The sequence below is a fragment of the Colletotrichum jinshuiense genome, chromosome 1 (assembly GCF_051148585.1).
Source record: "Colletotrichum jinshuiense chromosome 1, complete sequence".
In the NCBI taxonomy this organism is placed as follows: Eukaryota; Fungi; Ascomycota; class Sordariomycetes; order Glomerellales; family Glomerellaceae; genus Colletotrichum; species Colletotrichum jinshuiense.
Window position 1 is genome coordinate 3,201,129 of NC_139302.1, and position 21,535 is coordinate 3,222,663.

The 21,535-nt window shown below is 56.8% G+C and overlaps 7 protein-coding genes across 7 annotated transcripts; 4 read left to right on the top strand and 3 right to left on the bottom strand.

The window, feature by feature from the left end:
* Window positions 1–297: 297 nt before the first annotated feature.
* Window positions 298–2,604, top strand: EsH8_I_000803 (uncharacterized protein; the record flags this gene model as incomplete). The annotated part of the gene is made up of 1 exon (XM_083268216.1): window positions 298–2,604. One exon carries the CDS (start codon window positions 298–300, stop codon window positions 2,602–2,604), a length of 2,307 nt encoding a protein of 768 aa, XP_083118654.1.
* Window positions 2,605–4,283: 1,679 nt separating this feature from the next.
* On the bottom strand, window positions 4,284–5,999 carry EsH8_I_000804 (HECT-like ubiquitin-conjugating enzyme-binding-domain-containing protein; the record flags this gene model as incomplete). The annotated part of the gene is made up of 2 exons (XM_083268217.1): window positions 4,284–4,937; window positions 5,400–5,999. 2 exons carry the CDS (start codon window positions 5,997–5,999, stop codon window positions 4,284–4,286), a joined length of 1,254 nt encoding a protein of 417 aa, XP_083118655.1.
* A 562-nt stretch (window positions 6,000–6,561) lies between these two features.
* EsH8_I_000805 (uncharacterized protein) lies at window positions 6,562–7,832 on the bottom strand (the record flags this gene model as incomplete). The annotated part of the gene is made up of 2 exons (XM_083268218.1): window positions 6,562–7,560; window positions 7,614–7,832. 2 exons carry the CDS (start codon window positions 7,830–7,832, stop codon window positions 6,562–6,564), a joined length of 1,218 nt encoding a protein of 405 aa, XP_083118656.1.
* Window positions 7,833–8,719: 887 nt separating this feature from the next.
* On the top strand, window positions 8,720–9,147 carry EsH8_I_000806 (U6 snRNA-associated Sm-like protein LSm8; the record flags this gene model as incomplete). The annotated part of the gene is made up of 3 exons (XM_083268219.1): window positions 8,720–8,747; window positions 8,813–8,889; window positions 8,953–9,147. 3 exons carry the CDS (start codon window positions 8,720–8,722, stop codon window positions 9,145–9,147), a joined length of 300 nt encoding a protein of 99 aa, XP_083118657.1.
* A 301-nt stretch (window positions 9,148–9,448) lies between these two features.
* Window positions 9,449–10,921, bottom strand: EsH8_I_000807 (Inosine/uridine-preferring nucleoside hydrolase domain-containing protein; the record flags this gene model as incomplete). The annotated part of the gene is made up of 4 exons (XM_083268220.1): window positions 9,449–10,440; window positions 10,491–10,660; window positions 10,717–10,819; window positions 10,882–10,921. The coding sequence occupies 4 exons, from the start codon at window positions 10,919–10,921 to the stop codon at window positions 9,449–9,451; spliced, it is 1,305 nt and encodes a 434-aa protein (XP_083118658.1).
* Window positions 10,922–12,857: 1,936 nt separating this feature from the next.
* EsH8_I_000808 (uncharacterized protein) lies at window positions 12,858–14,084 on the top strand (the record flags this gene model as incomplete). Its single annotated transcript, XM_083268221.1, has 1 exon — window positions 12,858–14,084. One exon carries the CDS (start codon window positions 12,858–12,860, stop codon window positions 14,082–14,084), a length of 1,227 nt encoding a protein of 408 aa, XP_083118659.1.
* Window positions 14,085–20,186: 6,102 nt separating this feature from the next.
* Window positions 20,187–21,479, top strand: EsH8_I_000809 (uncharacterized protein; the record flags this gene model as incomplete). Its single annotated transcript, XM_083268222.1, has 1 exon — window positions 20,187–21,479. One exon carries the CDS (start codon window positions 20,187–20,189, stop codon window positions 21,477–21,479), a length of 1,293 nt encoding a protein of 430 aa, XP_083118660.1.
* Window positions 21,480–21,535: the final 56 nt, after the last annotated feature.

The following is a 21,535-nucleotide window of genomic DNA, read 5'->3' on the forward strand; positions in this document are numbered from 1 at the left end:
CCCGATCCGAAGCCTCGAAGGCCCTCGCTTTTGTGCAACCACTGAGCCGTCTCCGCCAGCCAGCCCGCCAAGATCATCATCTTTCTCTGGTTTGTATCGAGACGACTCTGTACCTCGTAACAAGAACGGTTTTCCGCTGCGAGGAATCCACCTCGGATTCGAAGATCCTGGTCGCCAACGACACACGTCATGCTGTAGACTGCACGCCACTTACTTATACTATCCTTAACTCGCATCTACACCGACGATAAAACAACATTCATTCTCTCCATCACTCAACCCGAACTGACGGACACGATGTCTCTTCCCGAGCCAAAAGTTGCTCTGGACAACATCTGCTCAGTCATTCACGACAACGTTCTCTACACATATTCCGCTGGTGCCTTCCAGTCACTGTCACTCGAAGAAGGTGCGAAATGGAAGACCTTGACACAGGGTGTGCAGGTAACGGGTGCCGTCTGCGTGGGCTCAAACCCAAAGGATGCCAGCCAGGCAGGCTTGTACATTGTGGGAGGTAAGGCAACCTCGGCAGACTACCGCGGACTGCAAAAGTACACCTACGCGACGGGGAAATGGGAGTCTATTACACCACAAGACCCCGTCACGCAAGAACGCTTGCTGCACGGAGCCACCTATCTCCCCGGCACTGACCAGATCGTCATATACGCTGGCAGCCAAGATGGATACGCGGGCCCCTCAACGCAGACCTTCGTGGTCGGTGCATCTGCACCTTTCAGCACAAGAGCCTACTCGTCGACAGCTCCGCCTGTGGTGAACCCCATTCTTCTCGCATGGTCCGACACACAGGCGGTAATGATTGGAGGCAGCACGACGAACACCAAAGTTATGCTTTTCAACCCCGATACGGTATGGACCGACTCGGGCGCGAGCCTCGCTGAAGCCTTGACCAAGGACAGGACGGCGATACAGGCGGTTCTTATGGATGGAGACGACGGGAGCAAAAGCTTGTACACCTTCGACTTGGCGATCTCGCCGAATGTGGTCCAGCGAATGGTCCTCATCGACGCCGAGGGCAAGCCTGTCGTGAACTCCACTGCGGTATCGAAGAAGTCGACGAGAGACACGGAGCACGGATTTGACAAGCGTGCCTTGACTCTCAGCGACTGGCCCGCTTACAACAATACTTTGGCGCCCACCGGCACACGGACCAACTACGCCCTTGCCCAGGGTTCCGATGGGCTTGTCGTTTTTGCAGGAGGGTCGGGCGCTGTCGATGATGTTCTCTGCATGTTCAACGCCCGTGAAAACAGTTGGCAAGACGCCAGCCAAAAGCTGAACGAGCAGGAGGTTCTCATTACCAGCGAACCGACGCGCTCGACCAGCGGTGCCGTTTCGAGCTCAACCGCGACCAGTTCATCGGTCGGCTCTCAGTCCACCCTCCCCTCCTCTGCCAGCGCCTCTGTCTCCTCGCCTGCCTCTGCCTCGTCATCCGCTAGCACTGCCACGGCTGCTCCTGCCGCTGGAGCATCGGTTAGTGCCAATGCCATCCTTGGCATTGTCCTCGGCACTATCACCGGTATCATGATCCTTCTTGGCCTGATCCTGTTTTGCATTAGACGACGCCGTGGCAAGAACCAGCAAAACGTGGAGAGAGGTCAGACCCCGAGAGGTTTCCCCGATGAGAAGGCCGGCTTCGGTTATGGTAACGACAACATGAGCCCAGGTGCTCACTTCCGAGGCCACCAGCCACAAGACTCGGCGGGATCGTTTTCCTCCATGGCAATTTTGATGGGCAAGGTTAATGGTGGCGGGCCAAAGTCCGCCGGCGGCGGACCCAACAGCGGAGGCAAGCGCGAAACCTCAAACAGCTTCTTCAAGAGCACCATCGGCAAGCCCATACCTCATATGAACGAGCCCCCTGCTCTCTCACCTCCCTCTCGCGACGAGAAGGGTGTTTCATTCGCTGCCGACGTTGTTGAGCCGCGTCCTACTCCTCGTGGAGCCCCCGTGGGCCGCGCTGGTGAGACGCGCAGGAGCTCTGGCTGGAACCGGTACTGGTCTGGCGGCAGTGCCCTCAACATTCTGGGATTCGGCAACTCGAAGCGCACCACCGTCGACTCCGACCGAAGCTCTCATTACTCCAATGCCCAACAAAAGAACCGGATAACTCAGGACTCCGCCACCGTCCCGCCCCTGCACCTCATCACTCAGGACTTGTCCACTGTCCCGCCAATTCAGCACGATGGCCGGCCGGAACTCAGCCGCGTGGTTTCGGGCAGTCCAACTGTATCAACCTACTCCAACCAGATCCCTTTCAGGGACGGGGTGTCGGGCAAGATCGAATCACCCCGCCGACCTACCTCAGACGCCTCCTCCGGATATTCGAGCGGTATTCCTGAGAGTGTTCGTGATACCTGGGACCCTATTAGTGCCTCCAAGCCTTGGGGTGCCAATCGCGCGCCGAGCAGCGTGTATGCGGAGAGCCTCTACCCTACGTCGTTGGCCCCGAGCATTCCGTCTCGGCAACTAGTTGCCCCGAACGGCGTCAGCCAGCAGCCCCCGCTTGCCAAGGCATCAACATCGACAGACATGAGCTGGCTTAACCTGGGCGAAATCAACAAAGACCGGCAAAACAGCCACTAGGTTTCGGCCAGAGTTCATCTGAAGCCATGGCGGTGATGAGACACTAATCGCCACTGCGCAACACTGCGGGCTCCGCTCTCGCTCATGGCGCTTCACGACACCCCAAAATCATGATCCGTCCTTTTTTTATACCCAGGTCTTTTCCGGAGAATCGTTTTCGGCGGGGGCCTCTGCATTCCAGCATAGACGGCTTAGAGCACTGAAAAGTCCATCACTCATTACATCCCTTACATTTACTATCATGTCTCTCGAGACGCACACATAACTATCTTCCTACCTACCTACTACCGCCGTCCATCCAACTGTCCGCCGTGCAAGTTTCTTTTCCTTTTCCATCACTCCGACATCTCGCACGACCGCAGGCATGGCATGTTCCCTCAGGCGGCGTAATTCTCCGCTCGTGAACCTAGTTTCCCTTTACCAAAATCTCGCGTTTCGTTCTCATTTTATTTTCTCTTCCAAGCATCATCTCTTCTGTACATTCCTCTTAGAGCGAGACCCGGGACAGGTCGTTCCCTTCTCAGTCAGTCATTTCCGTGATACCAATATCGCAGAGAACTCGAAAACACTCGACCACGTTGTTTGGCCGAAAATGTAATTATCTATTTTTTTGTTTACCATCAAGGGGGTTAGGGGAAGCATCTCAGGGTGTTGACGGTTGCAACGGGGCAACTCTTTCTGGTGTATCCTTCTCGGCTGCCGTCATATACCTGTTGTATGGGAAGACAGTAGGCGGGAGGGAATAGGAGCAATGGAAGGCGAAGGAGGAATGTTGTTGAATCTTTGATGAAGATGAAAAAGGACGTGGAGTGGATGATTGTATTATTCTTAGCAACTTGTTTAGCCGCTGAATCGATGGCTTGCCAAGTTATGAACACCGATGTGTCTCTTCTGCATGGTGATGTTAACCAGTCACTCTTACCTACCTCCTTTTCTGTCTCCCCTCTTCAAACACACACACACTGCTAACATCTTGTGAGCCGTTCATCATAAGAGTTCCATAACGAGCTGCGACTGGCACGGGTCGGAGTTATCTAGAGCGGGAATGTTGCCAAGGAGCCCAGAGGGAAATGGTTCGGTCTTTGATTTTTTTTTTCTTGGAAAAATCCTATTTCATACAAGGAGGGGTAGGGGTGTGAACCTCCCATCCTGTCGCTAATTCTATGGCGGCGTGACGCAGGCCTCGTCTTCCGCCACCGTGCTACCTTTTCGTGCATGCATGCTGCTTTCTCAACATAAAACTCCCCCGCCCGTCGCCGTCCGTTCTCTTTGGTTATGTGGAAGCGGCTTGAAGCGCCGCGGCTTGCCATCGGATCATCCGAGTTAGAAGCCGTGTTCTCTAGCGAATTTTTAATTTTTTTTTTGCCTCTGATACATGGCCTGGCTGGCCCCCCTTCCACTGCTGGTCTGGCTATCCCACACAGTCATCTGGGGAGAGGTATCATGTGCAGAATGTCAGAGGCCCCCATTATCGAACGTGGTCGATCGACTTGAGATCCGCCCCCCGCTTACCAACGCGGACGGGGCATGTCCCGATAGTGGTAAGCATGTATGACCAAGGTGCTCTGACCGCCGGCGGCCGTCCCGTCTCAATTTTTCTGGCTGTCTGTCCACCTACCACTTGCCAGCCGCAGCCCCTATGCTTCTCGTGGGGGGGAAACATGCAACGCGCAAGATGTCTATACGCTTCCTGCCTGCCACTTGTCCAGAAGTCCGACGTTCCACTCCTTAAACACCCGCTCGCTTGGCGGGAGGAGCTCGCTGCTGCCCTTTAGGGCCGCGGCGGCCTTGACGATGGCCGCCGTCGGGAGGCTGACCTCCTGCACGTCCGACGTCATGGACTCGAGCATCGAGTCAGCCTCGTGCTGGGCGATCTCCCGGTACAGGAGCTTGATAGCGGAGCGCGGGCCCTCACGTTGTGAGGAGGCGTAGGTGATGTTACTGTTTAGGATCCACAGGTGCAGGGCGGGGGACGACGACAACCCGCCGCCCGCGCCGTCGGCAGCGGTGATCTGAGCCGGCTGGAACGCGGGCACGACCACAGACTTGGACGAGCCGGACCGCGAGAGGGTGGCGATCAGGGTGGCGGCGAGGCAGTCGGAGCTGCTTGGGGGCGGGCGTGGGGAGTTGGCGGCGGCGGGCGCCACCGTTTGGCATGACACTTGCCACTTGAGCAGGACGACAGAGAAGATGGCAACGTTGAAGAAGCCGACGTGGGCCCTGCAGCCCGAGCAGAACACGTAGAGCATCCTCGGGGGGGGATCAGCTTCGCCGGCCAGGACTGCCGAGCTGGCGTCTGACCCCGCGTCGTCGTGGGACGAGGACGAAGAAAACTGCAACGAGAGAGGAACAAGTAAGCCAAAAAAGAAAAGGGAAAAAGAAGAAAAGAAGGCGCTGCCCCCGTATGCGGCGGGTATGTACTGTATATGTCCCCTCGTATGTTCTTCCCCGGGGTGGATGACCCACGGGCTCTGGGAGTCCCCGATGGAAGCACGAGGGGCCGTCTTCGACCGAACAAGGCCAAACCCGTCTAGCCCCTGAAGGGGTAGAGGTTTTGGATTGTCGGAAGCCCGCGTGGAGCGGGAGCGACGAAGGTAGGAAAAAAAACGTTGATCTCGGGGCGGAGTATCGGTGACCACATCACTGAACGGCAGTTGGTACTGCACGATATGGCCTCCTTCTTAATGCCCCGTGTTGAACATTGTCACATGGGATAATAATAACAAAAAAGGCAATATCCTCACGAAAGGGGGGAACCGCAGGAGGGAATAGCATGCAAGCAAGAGTGAACTCACCGTCAGACCCGTGCAGTCGGACTCGGAAAACAGGAACGAGGTGAGATCCACCATCCCGATGCCGGGCTGCGCCGCGATGGACGAGTTGGCGCCGTACCCGCGCCGGGCGAGGTGCTCGTGGTCTTCGGCATGCTCGTGGTCCGTCGGCTTGTGGCAGTGCCAGAAGTCCATCATCTCGGCCCAGTTCTCGCTCGGGAGGTCCTTCCACTCCCTCGCCTTCCCCTCTGGCACGAGGGGCGCCGAGCAGCTCCTGCAGGCTACGGGTGAGCCCGGGAGCAGGTCCACCGCCGTCCACGGCACGGGTTCATCGTGCGGGCTGCGCGTCGGCAGTGCCGAGGACTCGGCCAGCGGGAGGCGCCATGATATTGCGCGCGACCCCGGTGGCGGTGTGGGCAGAGCAGCTCCGGCAGCATGGACCCTGCCGGGCAGGACGAAGGAGGCCTGCGCGCCGGCGTGTTGGAGCTCGAGCGTCGCGCCGTCTGGGCCGACGATGCCTCCCGTGTGTGTACCGGCGGGTGAGGGGAGGGAGACGGCAATGGAGAGCTGGCGGATGTTTGCGAGCAGCTCCGCGTAGATGCTCGGCGCGTCTTGGGAGGGCATCGCGAGCGAGCGTGTTCTGTTGGGGATGTGAAGTTTGGCGGGAGGCAAGAAACGGTTTTGGAAGAGGTCGGATTTAAGCTACTGCCCTACCTATAGTTGACGGTTGAGTGGAGCTGGCGCGGTGGAGTGGCCATAGGACCCAGCGGGTGCGACTTTAGCGCACTTCCTGCCAAATTGTAGTGCTCTTTGGGGGCCCGTTTAGCGCGCTGTTGCAGTGGGCAGCGGCTCCGGGGGCCATCCGAGCCACGTCGTGTCCGTCGCTGAATAATGGATTTTTAGTGCCTGTTAGAGGTTGAGCCTCGAACACACGAAGCATTCGGCTACACTGCACAGGCGTCTCTGGACACCAATGTTCATAGTTGTCAGGAGCTGGAGGTTTGCTATCCAACCGTCAATGGCAACTCTGACTGCCCAACTTTTGTTTACAGATCCTTGGCAACTACTCGTGTCAGGCGACCCTTAACCATGTGTCTGGGTACGTGGGGGGACAGGCCGGCATTATTGCATCATGTATTATGAGGAGTTATCTTTGGTACTAATTATCTCATGCTCCAACTCAAAATCAACTTCTCGACCCCTCGGGGCCCGATCCTGTTCCGTGGTTCGACGGCCTCTCATGCAGCTCATAATAGTCTGGAGCCGGGACGCTCAAATCCTCGTTGTGCAGAGCGCCCTGGTTCCTGACCATGCTCATATCGTTCATCTCGAAGGATTCTTGCAAGGCAGCCGGTCCATTGGGCTCTGCTCGTCTGTCCAGGTCCCCTGCGTTTGGATCGACCCTCGAATATGGCGGCAGTTCGTCGTCGACATCGTTTGGGTCATGCTCTCGGTGGACCGGAAGTTCTGCCCTGCGCCGCGCACGCGCTCCGGCCCCTGGAGGGACCGCCAGCCTCGTTGCCGACTCCGGGCTATGCTCTGGCTCCAGCTCTGGTGGGTATAGCTCCGGCTGCTGTAGCCGTTCCCACATGTATACCGAACCGGCGTACGCAGCCAGGCCGAGGAGGTGGGAAATGAATGCGCACCATGTCATGGCCGAGAACGACACACCGATTGAGTGGTACCTGAAGACGCCTTCCAAACCTCCAAGGATACTGTTCGCCTTGTAGGCGGCTGCTGTTGTCACTGCGGATGCGACCAACAGCGCGATCGCCGCGACTGCCTGCAACCCTGCCATGACGCGCCAGGAGGATGAGTTGGTCCGGATGCTGTTTTTCCTGATAATCACCTGCCACAGCCAGACCCCGAGACTGATTGCCAGGAAGATACCGTAGGAGGCGAGTGCGTCGCGCGATGAGTCTACCGTGGGTTTGTCGGGCAAGTCAAGCCTCTCCAGACCCATGAATGCACCAGTGTTATACTCCTCCTCGGCCACTTTGGCGGTGATGTCGCCCATGATGGCGTGAAGGTTGAAAGGGCTGCCCGGGGTGCGATGTATACAGCCCCTAACCCTCGAGCCGTCGCTGCTGCTTATATCTGCGAAGCAGCAGCTACTGAGGAACCAGCTCATGACGAAGGTGCTATTTCCGGGCTGGCTGCTATTCCTTTGATAGGCCGCTGACCACTGGGTCATGTCAACGACGGGAACGTGGATGATGAGGGTAAGCCTTGACTAACTGTTACGAGATGCGTGTCTCCGCTGATGATATCGCCGGTGAATGAAACGTCATTCTTGGTCCACCCGCCGATACAGAGAGCGAGGGCGAGAGCTACTGCTATTAGGTCGAAGAAGAGCGCGCTTGCTATGAGCCGGCGTCTGATTCCTTTCTCTTCGGACCAGGAGAAGATGAACTTCTGGCTGACGCCAGACGCGTCGTCTTCTCCAGGCGCATTCATTTTGGTGTGTGGAGGCGATGCCGTCTATGCATCCTAAGCCAGATAAGGGTTCAAGATGCCTCAATGAGTCACTGATGGCCTCATCACCGTCGAGGGCTCTCAATGTTCGGGCTCGGAGCAGAGTGTGAGTAAAGTAAAATATCGAGGAAAACGAAGAAGCACTACTCAGTCAAATGGATACCTCGCTGGGGTCGTCGCCCTGTGAGTATGGCTGGCTAGGGGAAGCCATGCGGCGCAGCAGCCGACACAATATTACGGGCTGCAGTCCTGGCTAGAGCGGTCGGGGAGCTGCCGTTTTGGGAGACTTGGCGGTCATCTGTGATGATACGGCATTGAGCACTTGCCCGGCACCACACCAAGATTACGGTTCGTGTTCGGCATTGCACAGAGCAGGGAACCCAATGGGCCAGGGGGAAACACATGCAGGCGTGAAATAAGAAGCAAGTGTTGTCCAGTACGGCCGATTATTGAGGCTCCAAAGATTTGGATGGAGTTGATGGAATGGAGTCACTCCCAAGACAATAGCCAGTGTAACAACGGCTACAACGGGACATTGACAATTAAAGGAGTCAACCTGTATAAACGGGTGCACAGGCCAGGTGCTACGCGAGCTTCTTTCTTTGATTGCTCACGAGCACCACGCGCGCTTGCCTCCACTCCCAAAACGGCTTAGCCTGGAAGCTCCCAGGTCCCTCCACTCTGAAATCCGAATTTCACGTCAGAGTCAACATCGTGGTACTATAAACCCCACGGAACAAGGCACTACATTTCTCGGGTTTCCAGGCACAGCACAACTCGCACTTGACAAATCGCTTTCAGCTCAAGCTCAAAATAAAGGCAGCACCAGACAATACAGTTCGTCCTACCGCCGAGTTCCAACCGCAGCCATGGCAACCCTCGGAGGCTACCTCAACAGTACGTCCCCATCTAGCAACTCAGTCATGTCCTTCCCCGCGGTACGCTGACGGTTTCCCTATCAGAGAAAGTTCTTATTGTGACGTCGGATTCCCGAATCCTGGTGGGCACTCTGGAAGCTGCCGACCAGTCCACAAACCTTGTAAGCTTCGTCGCCGTGTTTCTTGTAGCCGCTGCACCCAGCTAACCCGGTTGTTGCGCCCAGGTCCTCAGCAGTGCCACTGAGCGAGTGATCCAAACCCCGGAGAGCGGCGAGCCCTCTGTTGAAGTGCCGCTTGGCCTCTACCTCGTCCGAGGCGACAACGTCTGCACAATCGGCCTGGTGGACGAACAACTAGACGAGAGCATCAACTGGACCGAGGTCAAGGGATCCGCCATTGGAGGAACCAAGCACGTATAGACGGCAGAGAGCGACACGGCATGGGATGGAGTGGCATTGTTTGAGTACATCACGGAACGTTTTTCTTCTACGAGCGGGATACCCGAGTGTTGGGAAGACATGAGCTTGCTGCCTCGAGGCACGCACACACAAAACGGCGTTGAATGTTTCTGGGTTGGTAGAAAATGACATTGGGTTCCTACGGGGTATGCGCCTGCCTTTCTTCTACCCAATCTCCATGCCAGTCTCAAAGCTGTTGTGCTGACACGAGTCCGCGAAAGCCACTTGCGGGCTTTTCTTCTTTGGGTGGTCACTCAGTATCTTATCCAAAGATTCTCTTCATCAGATCGGGCGCAAACAACTCCTCACCGGGCGACTCGACCATCCTGTTAACTCTGTTGCCCCTGCCGGTGCTGAGCCAGCCGCCAGTGTCTCCCGGAACCTCGGCCAAGGTCAAGACATCTACACCCTCGCTAGACTCACTAACCTCGAGGGCCGCCTCGGTGTACTTGGCTCGGATTCTGGTGTCGATGACATGCATTCCGCGCGTCCACTGGCCGGTCGTCTCAATTCGGATATCTTCTGGCTCTGCGACGGGCTTCCACTTGGGGTCGGACTGAGTAAGCAGGTACCAGATGGTCAATGGATCGTGCAGAGAGAGGCCGGGCTCCTCGCCGTTGCCTTCCATGGAATCGATCTTCTCGAACGTCTTCGACATGAAGTGGTCGACCCACTGGCCGAGGGGGCTGCCGGAATCCACAATGGGCTTGATGCTTTCCGTGAAGAAGTTCTTCCTGAGAAGGTGGGGTGTGGTGATGTCCAGGGGGAACAACGTCAACTTTAGCTTCTTGGACAGCTTGGCCGGGTAGGGGGGAAGTGATGACCGCTTCTCGGAAATCGGCGGCATCGTTGAGCGCGGGGTGGGGGAGGTCAAGGCAAAGACTCTGGCGGCCGCGACAGCGTCGGCAAAGGTGTTGAATTCACCGGTGGGGGTGATGTTTCCCTCGACGTGGACGGCACCGCCCATGACACACAGCTCCTTAACACGGAGGAAAGTCTCGGGGTCCTCGGCAGCCGCCAGGGCCACGTTCGTCATCGGGCCGACGACGGCAATCGAAATTGTGTTGGGGGGGTTCTCCTTCAAGATGCGCAGAATCTCCTTATGTGCGACCTGCTTGGCCGGTGTAAAGTACTGGGAAAAGGGCGAGGGGTCATGGTCAATGTTCTTCTCCGTGTGAATGAGTGACTTCCATCGGTCATCAGGAGAGAGGTGAGGGTACTTGTCATGGACACCGTGAAGGCCGTCAAGTCCGTCTATGAATGGTCAGTACTTGGTAGTTTGGGGTGTTCCAAGAATCTCCTACGAAAGTAATCGGCGGCCAGCTCGTCGTCTTCCAAGGGGTGCTCGGCGCCAACGGCGACAATGGGCTTGAAGGACTTCAACGTCTCGAAACCTTCGGGCTTGCCATTTGCCTTGCGCCAAGCAATCTCCTTCTCCAAGACGTGGAAGAGAGCAACAACGTTACGCAGGCAGCTACCTCGAGTTAAAACTAGGAATGCAAAACCGGGCGCGAATGACGATGTGCGTACCTTTGCAAGGGCACGTTGCCGTAGGTAACGGAGATCATCATGACCTCCAGCTCCTCAGGGGAGGCCGACAGAGCCAACAGCATAGCCAAAACATCGTCGATGCCTGCACGATTGTGAGCTTTAAGTTTGACATATTTTCTCTGGCACACCTCCAAGGAGCCTTACCGGGGTCGGAATCGATGATGACACGATTCTTGGGAGCCATGACTGATATATATACGAGCGTCTATCTTTGTTTCTTATCGTGAATTGTGATGAGAGTGAATATATTTTTCGTCTCAAGACAACCACGTCGAAGCCGCTATTGTGACAGGAACCGATGGGCAGTGATATAGGGAAGCAGAACCTGATGAGTCAGGCGCGGACTTCGGCGACCACGTGAGGTAAGCTAACGGAGCTGACCGGTCCCAATCTTTCTGTATTAATGAACGGCTCTGAGCTGTTAAGTGCCTTCCCGTACGGGTCTTGCTAGGAATTGGCGACGCGTAGAGAATTGCTAGCGAACCCCTCATTGCCGACGTTGATGGTGGGGTTGCGACGCTGATACTGGAGAGAGAGAGACGCTAGGCCGTTCCGGGAATCGAGATACAATGATAAGATTGTGGACCTCGCAGCTCCTATCAGGGGAACCCGACATTGGGGACTTTGTGACTTTACACTAGACCTTCCAACATTGGACGAGACACAGGTAAAAAGGTCTCTGGCGAGACATAAAGAAGATGGTTTGAGGCAGTACATGCGCGCGGGCGTTTTCTATGGCCTTTGACTTTTGACATTTACATTTGAATTTTTCTTTAATTTTTTTACTTCGGAAACCCGAAAGAAGCTATGGGACATCTTTGTATCTTCTTCACCAGTCGAATCTTTCGGTACTAGGCCGACGGGCGTTTTTTCTGGCAATTCAACCAGGGAAGCTCCTATCATATGTGTGTACTTGGCGCGCCCTTCCAGCTGATGCTCAAATCCTCCGCTAGGCCCAATCAAGGTGTGCATCGGTGTAATAAGGTCACGTGAGTTCTAGGCCATTGTGTGTTGCCACATTGCCTCACTGACCCAGCACGTGACCTTGCTGCTCCAATTCCCCGAGCCCGTGCTAGGGTCCAGAAAGGCGGACCCCTTCACCCCGTGGAAACGTGAAGCTGTCACTTTGAAGCTGATCCAGGAAATTACCTAACAACACCCTGGTGAGATAACCTCATCTATCCAGCTCAAGGGAGAACACCAGACCGGCCAGCCCGACCGGTGAACGACAGTAAGTGCGATACTTTGCTCAATTGGTCTCGAGTATCACCCATTCATCTGTCTCTTGTCTTTCATCTCGCAACGCATCATTCACTCGCACTGTATCCCTATTCCTCCTCGCATCCTGCTTCATCTCAGGTCGGGCCAACCCCAACCAGAAACATTTCCCTGGGGACCTGCGACAAAACGGCACCAGACCCAATACGTGGTTCCCGCTCTTGGGCACTCGGATGCATGTCGGGTGTGGTGCAGCAGGAGCACCTTTGCGGCGGTCGGCTTTTGGATCCGTGACGGGACCCCAGTCGCTCGCCTTCACTAGACCCCCATTGCTACTGGACTGGGCCACTGGTGGCAGGCACAATTGCTGAGAAGCCACCTGGTAACTTTTTTTCCCGGCTGTCTCTGCTTGCCAAGCTACCTGCATCTGAACACGACATCCAGCCCGTCTTTCAACCGCGTGGTCGAGACGCCTCCTTTATCGCCTCTTTTCCCTCCTTCCCTTTTTCCCGTGTTTCCTTTAACCGTCCACCCCGAGCATCATCGCTCTTGCCTTTCATCTTCAATCAACCCCATCAATTGTGCGCCCCCAATCTCCCTTGCGCATCCTCCCACTGTATGTCTTCCATCAGCACTCGCCCCAGGTGCCTCGGATCATCTACTCCCGTTCGGAGCTCAGCACAATTTAAACCTCATCGCTAACCCTTCATTCACCAGACATCCGGATCTCTCCACACCTACATCAGCCAGGTGCCAAAGCCTCATTGTGACTACACGGCACCCTCCAGCTTGCGGTACTTGATCCGATAAGCCGCTGTCCTCAACTGCACGCCACGTTGCCTAATCGACACCACCCCCTAATACCCAACTCGTAGCGCCCTGCGCTACCAAAATCCCCCAAAATGCCAGCTTCGGACTTCCTGACCACCCAGACTCTGGGCGGATACCTTGTGTGCATCCTCGTTGCCGGTGGCTTCAGCTATCGCTACTTCAACAACAAGAAGCCTGTTCAAACTTCCAAGGGAGCCAAGGCCGCCGTGGAGCCGCGGAAGGAGACCAACGCAAAGAAGCAGCGAAAGGCTGCCTTTGCTTCAAGCAAGCCAACCACAGAGGACAAGGGCTCGTCGAGCGCCACTGACACAACTCCCACCACATGGCTGAGCAATGACCCCAAGGACGAGGTCGATAACACCGACTTCGCCAAGCGGATGGCCACCGTGAAGGAGGGCAAGAAGTTCACCGGCAAGTCCGCAGAGCAGAAGAAGAAGACAAAGTCCGTCAAGCAGTCGCGCGCTGCCGAGCCCTCCGAGAAGGCTACCCAAAAGAAGTCTGCCGAGGTCGCCGAGGCCAAGGAGCCTGTGACTTCGACCCCTGCCGTCGAGGCTGACGAGGATGAGTCTCCTGCTACCTCCCCCGAGGTTGCGCCTGTTGACGCCAGCGGCGTCAGCGACATGCTCGAGCCTGCTGCTGCTGGTCCCTCTGTTCTCCGCCTCACCGGCACCGACAAGGAGAAGCCCAAGGCCAAGGCTCAGAAGGCCCCTGAGCAGGCCGAGACCAAGAAGCAGCGCCAGAACCGCCTGAAGAACGAGGCCAAGAAGGCCGCTCGCGAGGAAGAGGAGAAGGAGCGCAAGGTCAAGCTCGAGAAGCAGCGCCGCACCGCCCGCGAGGCCGCTGGCATTCCCGCCAAGGACGGCTCGCAGTTCATGGCTGCTGTCAACGGCAAGCAGTCCGCTTGGACTGCCGGCTCCGCCAACGGCACTTCCGCCAACGGTAGCTCTGCTGCCATCCAGCCCCTCGACACCTTCGAGGCCCCGGCCAAGAACGGCACCGCCGCTCCCACCCAGACTTCCGACAGCTGGATCTCCTCTCTCCCCTCGGAGGAGGAGCAGCTGGAGCGCCTCAAGGAGGAGGATGAGTGGAACACGGTCCCGGCCAAGGCTTCGAAGAAGGCCAAGAAGGAGGCGCGGGCCCCTTCCCCCGAGCCCGTCAGCGCCGCTCCCGCTCAGTCCCGTCCCATTGCCCAGGCGGTCCAGAAGCCGGCCGCATCGAACGGCAAGGCTGCGAAGCCCGCCCCGTCTTACGGCTCCTTCTCCGCCCTCAGCACCGAGGAGGAGGAGTGGGATGTATAAATGACCACAACTACCATTCTCCAGGACATTCCGCCCTCAGACACGCGCTTCTATACGACACCTCGCCCCCCTTCGCGTCGTCTGACTGTCACTTGTTATTCTAAATGTAAAAATACTTCTTCCTGGAGTGCGGAACAACTAAAAAAAAAACCTCACATGCATCCCCTTTCGACGTCTTGAAAGGGCGCCATTCTCGGATCGATCGGACTCGCGCGAGGCGGCGGCGTGGTCCAGAGAGGCACATGGCTTGCTACTGCGCACACACAAAATAAGATCTCGGCTACAGCATGAGATCTGGAGTTGGGGGATACATTGGCCAGCGGGCTGAGTGATTTGCACATGCTTTCTTTTTACCTTTCGACCTCGAGACCAGCTATTGACGGGGGAACGACGAGAGACGGTGACGCGGGATGATGATGTCAACGAGGAAGTCGAGTTGGTCTCTGGTGGAAAGAACGAAATTGAAACCTTTCCTTAGGGCCTTCGGGCAAATTGGTTGAATCACATGGGAACGGCCATGCGCCTTCAGTCGTTGTGTGTTTAGCGCAGATTCCCGCAAGATACTTTCAATAGGTTTTCTTTCCCTTGAGCTCTTTTTTTTTCCCACGGGTTCTAGCGGTGACCATCCTTCTGCATTGTTTTGATCACGTTACCGGGATCGTGCTAGACGAAAGTGATGACTAGCCGTCCCCACGTTTATGCCGCATGCTCCAGTCTGTCGTCACGATCGCTACAGAGCAAGGTAGCTAGCTTCCCGTGCGTGGATGGATTTGTCTGAGTCGACTGGACCAGGGTGAGCTGTCCGTCAGCATGTGAGAGTATCCATATCCGATCCATCTCTCCACCCAATCGACCCCCCGCCTTGAGGTTTCCTCACGGGTTGGCGGAGGGACGGAATGGCCACTGCCGCCTTATGCTATGAGTCTCAGAGTGGGTGTTTGGGGGGGGGGGGGTGGTACGGGCGGGCGGTCGTTGGACGAAAGGTCGGTTGACCGCCTTGCGACGACCGCCTGCCTGCGGTGCTTTGGGGGAGGGGGAAGGGGGGGCCGCGATTCGGCCCAAGACATGCATGCAGCTGCGAACTTGGACCGGGCTCTCGCGCGCACGCAACTTTTCGGCTGGCGGGCGATGCGCACGATCCAAGGTGGTGGGAATCGCGTAAACGGGGGTCTTGTCCGTGTCCTTTCTTCAGACAACCAACCGGGCCCCCGGCCGGTGCGCGCGCGTGGGGTTCTCTGCGTGGAGGATGGGGGGATAAAACAAAAATGTAAAATAAAAGAAATGGGCGGAGAAGAGCACTGCAACTCCAACTCGTGCGCAGTTGGACGTCGTCGTCGTCGGGCAATCGGCAACTGGGGTGGTGGGAGATGCACAAGAGGGACTTTGAGTGTAGTGTAGGTGAAGGGGAGGGGGGAGGAGGAGGCTAGTTCTCGCATGCCCGACCTGATCAGACAATGCGTAACCGAATCACCAAACGCGATTGTGAGTGACAGGATCGCCCTTGTCGGCGATGTATGACATGGCACGGTGTGGACAGTGAAAGTGGGAGGAGGAGTTTGGGGTGTATGGATGGATGGATGGATGGATGGAGGGATGGATGGAGGGGTGTGTGTGGGATGAGTTGATTCAAAGCAAGCAAGTGGACGGAAGCAAAAACCAACGACGACACCAAGGGGGGGGGGGGGGGTTGAACAGGAACAGAGTGTGAGTGTGTCCAATATCAATCTTCTCAATGGGTCAGAGTCGGGGCTTGGTGGTATCATGCCCAGCCTTGTCGATGCGGAAGAAACAGGCCGGTTGGAAGTTGGAAAGTTGGTTCGTCGGCGGAGGTTTATTGGGGTAGAAGTGACAGTTGCGGGTAGGAAAGGATGGGGCTATCGCTATCCTGTGGTCCGGAAGAGCAGCAGGGCGTTGTCATGACTTTGCATCTTGGCCTTCCTCGGAAGGATCTGAGAGAACTCGGCAACTCGGGGCCAATCCGTTGCCCTTCAGATAGAGAGGGATGGAGAGTTTGTTTCACGGGACATGCATTGACGGCACTGAGGGATTTAGCCATGGGCTATTTTGTTGCGTAGGCACTCCTTCTCCTACTTCCTTTCTTTACTCGGCGTCCTTTCGCGGGTTGTTCCTCCTGGCGTATGGGATCACGATGATGATCAAGGTTCAGGAGTTTATGTGCTGTAAGCATTTGGGTTTGGACGGTTTGGTTGGGTGGTGGTGACGGCGTTCCTCCAGCCGCAAAGGTAATATTTGGCGTTAGCCACGGCAAGGCAACGTGACTAAATGGGAGGTCCCCGAGGTAAGTTGGAGCTTCCGAGAGGGTTGCGCCAGGCGGGGAGGGGGAGGTGAGGAGGAGGAGGTTGAGATGGAGGGTAGGAGGGGTTGGTTGACAAGGTGTGGAGGAGGGGAGGGACAGGAAGTATCTCATGCTTGGCCCACGTTTTGTGTTGTTGGTTGTTGTTTGTCGTGGAGGCTGGGACTATGGAGGCGGGGTTTCCGTCCTTGTTCCCAGGCTGTCGGTGACGGAAATCCATGCGCCAGGGGAGGGGGCACACGAGGTGGTATAACTCTTTCCCATGGATGTGTCTCTTCTGGCACGCGCGCATCCCGGAGAAGATCGACGGGATTCCGCAAAAGAGCGGCTGCAGTGTACGGTGACGGCGCGCCAGCGATCAACTGCTGCCAGATTATCCCGTGGGTGCTAACGAACTTTGGTTGCGAAATAGCGAGCAATTAGCAGCTGACGGCGGAGGAGAGGGGAGCTGAAGGGGCCGAGGGTGTGGGACGGGACGGACAGGGCATGACTGTCGATTGGCGTCGATAATATCCCTCCAACAGGGGACCCTCGTTGGAGCTCAGTGATGCGTGGTGACGGGGGCCAGCACCCATCGGCCAGGAACAGACAAACGAAGGGGAGGGAGGGGGTGTGGTGTGGTGTGGCGGCCCAGCGAAGCCTGCAAGGCATGAAAGGTAAGTTTTGGCCGTCGGCTCATTGATTATGGTTCAATGGATGACGGACGACGGATCGGAGAGCGGTGCGGGCGGTAAAAGAGGATTAAACCAGAAAACGTCTGTTCTGGCGCGCCAAACGCCGAGGCGTTTGTTGTCTTGCCTTTTTTTTTTTTTTTTTCCTTTTTTTTTTTTGTTGGCTTGTCTGGCCCTGTGTCGACAGCACGAGGATAGGGACTTCCAAGACATGAGACTGCTGGAAGCGCGGTAACAAGAATAAACCCAAGAAGAGAGACGCGCCGCTATTCTTGCAGAGGCTTAGACGCCGGCGGCCGTGAGACATTAACGGCCTGAAGATGACATTCCATTTAGGGGCGTGTGCGGCGGTGGAAATGGGCAAACAAGATTTACAATCTTACAAGATTTACAATTTCGGGTTATGCCCTACTAGATTCGCCGTGATTTAAATCTCGAGGTGGTCCGGTCCGGGTTGCTGAGTGAGAAGCGTGGAATGGCGCTACCGATGGGCTTGGCCAACTATTGCGGTGCATTTGTCGAATGATGATGAGAGAGGTGACGAAAGACATAATCGTCCTCGTCGCCCTGCGCGCGTCGTCCGGCCGCCCGTCCGCCTGCAGCAGAGGCGCGACGCGGCGCAAATTGGCCGAGTTGCAGATTCATGACCCCATCCGGCCCCATCGTGTCAGCTTGTCGGGCGGCGATGGGTGCGCAATGTGCAGACGAGGTTCGTGGCAATCGATATTAGAGTGCACGTATTCAAGCTCGAACACTGGGCCACGTCTAAGCACGGGGGTTACCGGGGGTGTGAACAACCTCCAACAAGTACCCGGTACTTTCGCTGTCCCGCCTGAAGAGGTCGGGTCGTCTTGGCCGATTGGGATCTTCCGGCCATGCTCTGCGCCGCCCCGGTTTGGACGGACCTCATCTGGAGCAGACTGCGCGGGCATGGACATCTGGTATCGACGGGGAGAGGATCCATCCTCCCACCGTGATCACTGTGCAACTGCAACTGCAGCTGCAGAGACAGGCCGTGGTCGAGGCAGAGCAGAGTCAGAGCAGAGAAAGAGGAATGCATCGGCGAAGACCGGGCTTGGCTGGGTGCTTTGGCACACAAGAGGGGATTCGCGCGAGACGGTGGGCGCGTGTTGGGCGAGGAATCGCTGCGATGCACTTTAATGCACTAACTACCCCATCCATCATCCATGGGGCCACAGAATTTACTTCGCAAGAGAGCCAGACAGAGAGAGAGAGAGCACGAGAGAGGGAGTGAGCGGTCGGGTCCCCATTGTTGCGGGGGTGGTGACACAGCAGCATTGGCGGCAGCAATAGATCTACCTAGTCAGGTTGTCTTGGGGAGTTCGGCTGGGCAATGAACCAAACAGAGCACGGGCAAACAAATGCAGGCGCAAGGCACAGGTGTTCCCTTCCCAGGCTGGCGTTTCTTGGTACCTGACATTTCCGGAGGGGGAAGGTGAGGCAGTCTCGACGTTCAGTTGCAGATGCATTGGTTAGGTGGTCGACGGATGCTGCACAGGGCACAGCAGCAGAAATGCAGCCGCGGAATTGGAAGCACGTTATGTACCGCCTACTCCACCGCCTGCGCCGCTCCTATTTTGCCATTGGCAAACTCGGCTCGGATTGCACCGTATCTGGTAGGTTGTATCTGTCGCGTACGAATACCTAGTATGCACTATATGCTCTGCTGGACCAGGGTGTCGCGCCCCGTCCGCTTAACCTGTGGAGGGGGACCGCAATCTCTCGCGGTGATCTGGTGTAAAGTGGACGCCAGGCATGGTAAAGTGCCTGACGGGGAACCCGTCGGGAATGGGAGAGAGGGGACTGCTGAATAGGAGAGAAACAGAGGGGCAGAAGGGGGACCAACAGGCGCTAGAAGGGATTGCATTATCAAAACGAGGGACTCAGCGAGCCAATGGGCCATGTACCCTGTACTTGTCTTCGCTACCTTTGCTTCCCTTACCCTTCCCTTCCCTGGCCTCTTCTCCCTTCCCCCCCCGGTGTCCCTCCCACTCTCAATCGTCCCCCCGGTGCCGTCCAGAATCCACAGTCCCCCCCGTCTCTCCGTCCCCCACCCACACCCCCCTTCGTTTCGTTCCATTCCACGAGCGAGAGAGGGAGAGGGAGAGGGAAGAGAGGTGGCACAGGCGCAGGTGCAGGCAGGTGTATGTGGCCACCACTTTCATTGCGCAAGCCTCCGCCTCCCTTTTTTGAAACGCCGTCTTGGGCCATTCGGTGCAATCCATCTTGAATTCGTCCTCTCATACCTTTTCCCGCTTGCTTTGTCTCTCTTCTGCTTTGTTGCTCGCCCAATCTCCTCCCAAACCGCCTGATACCGCCAGCCCAATCCATCTCCCGTCTGCCGTCCCCCATGTGGTAGAGATCCAGGTCTTGCAAACGCCACCCAATCCGCTCACGCGACGCAAGCCTCCAGCATCACCGTCACCATCGTCTGGTCCTCCTCATTTTTCTAGGCCGCCTGTCCGACCGTCCGACACCCCGAACGTCGCCCATTGCGCTACGGTCTTACATCCACGCTACCTTACTGGGCTGGGCTGGACTGGATTGTACCGTACTGTGCCTCTCTGTTGCCCACACACCCCTCGACACTGCCCGTCAGCCAACCTTGAAACCTGCCCGTCCACCAACACCAAACCTCGATACTCCCGGTACCTTGGGGGGCCGCACAGGCCGAGCCACTTTTAAAGCATTTGTGCCTCCGTACCGAAACTGTGTCTTGGGTTGCGCGCCGGTGATTCACCTCAATGGCGCTTTAAACTTCCCTCTGGCGCTGGCACGCGGTCCTTTTCCCTTCCTTAGGTCACCTACCTTGGGTACCCAGGGCATATTTCACCTCTCCATTGCTTGCTCACGCTATCCGTTCCTGTGGTTCCTGTCATCTACTCTCACCTTGACATCCTCCACGAACCGCCCGAGACACTATTTCGAGAACCTGTCTATATCATTTACCCCTCCAACCTACAATAACAACATCAACAACAACAACACCCGACGACCTACCACTTGTGCCCTGGCTTCAATGTATACGTGGACCTACGGCCGCCGAATTCACTCCAAACCTTCTCCCCGCGCCGGGGTAACGGCCAATCCGCAGACATGTCACTACCAGTCGCTATCCAGTCGGCCATTTTCTACTACCTGGCATGTACGCCATGTAACGAGATGAAGGCGTTCAGGAAAGCGAAGAAGAAGGCAAAGGAGGACAGGGAGGTCAAGAGACGCATCGAGATGGAACAGCCGGGACTTTACAGCCATCCCGACCCCTTCAACACCAACCCGTACTGGGCCGAGGAGATGGCCATGGGCCCTCACCTGCCCAAAAAGTCGGGAACCAAGAACTCGAGCCAGAGAGGCCTGGCCAGTGCTGGCCGGACTAGCACAGCCGCGAGTTTCGGATACTCCAGCACCGTTGCCGAGAGCATCAGCCCCGCAAGCCCAACAATCAGCGCCGAACCCGGCCGGAAACTGTCCGGCGACGGGTGGAACAGGGCGTTATATCAGCGAGAGGACGAGGAGCTGTGGGGCCATAACCTGTCCGGGATGGGCCACAAGCTCATGGACAACATTGTCAAGGCCGGTAACACTGCCGGGCGTTACGTGGAGGAAAAGCTGGGACTGGAGAAGCCCATTACGGACGACGACCGCGAAAACTTCTACCAAACGCCGAGAAACCCGCCTGTCAACGACTACCACCCCCCGATTGTAGGCAGCAAGCCCTCCCGCCCAGACGCCCTCAAGTGGATGTTGCAGCCGCCGCCGCCAGCCAAGCTCATGGAAGGCCGCGTGCCCGTCGCCAGGACGGGGAGCACCAGTACCGTCGGGAGCAGAAGGACAATGGCATCCGAAGAGCCTCCTCTGGACAGGTTGGTACGCGAAAAGGCCCTCCGAAAGAAGCTGCAACAAGGGGAGAAGCCCCGCCAGGAGGAAACGCCTTCAGAATCGGAATTGATCGACTCGCTTATCGGCAAGAGGTCCCGAAGGACCACGGTTTCGAGCAGGGGCATGTCCAACCGGAGCCGAAGTCTCTCGCTGGAATCCGAGGTATCTTCGGACGGCGAGCTTGTAGAAAGACGACGCATCGCCCGTGCTAGGCGCGTTCCTATGACGCCTGAAGAGACCTCTTCGGACGAGGATGACTTTATCCAGCAACGCAGCTGGGACTCGCTAGGAAAATCGAGTCCTCCCAGACGGCCTAGGCTGGAAACCATTGGCAGCTCCCGCTCCAATACCAGACAGGCATTGAAGGCAAGGCCAAACGGCACCAGGCCCGACGTCTCGTCGCGAGACAACTCTGACGTTACACCTAAAGCGTCGGCCAACCCTATTATATCCCGCAAAGCGGACGAGAACACACCTACACCTGTCGCCGCCACAACGACGGTATCATGATAGGTCGATGTCTCGATTACCATTTTCTTATTCTCTTCAACCTCCGTCTTATTTTA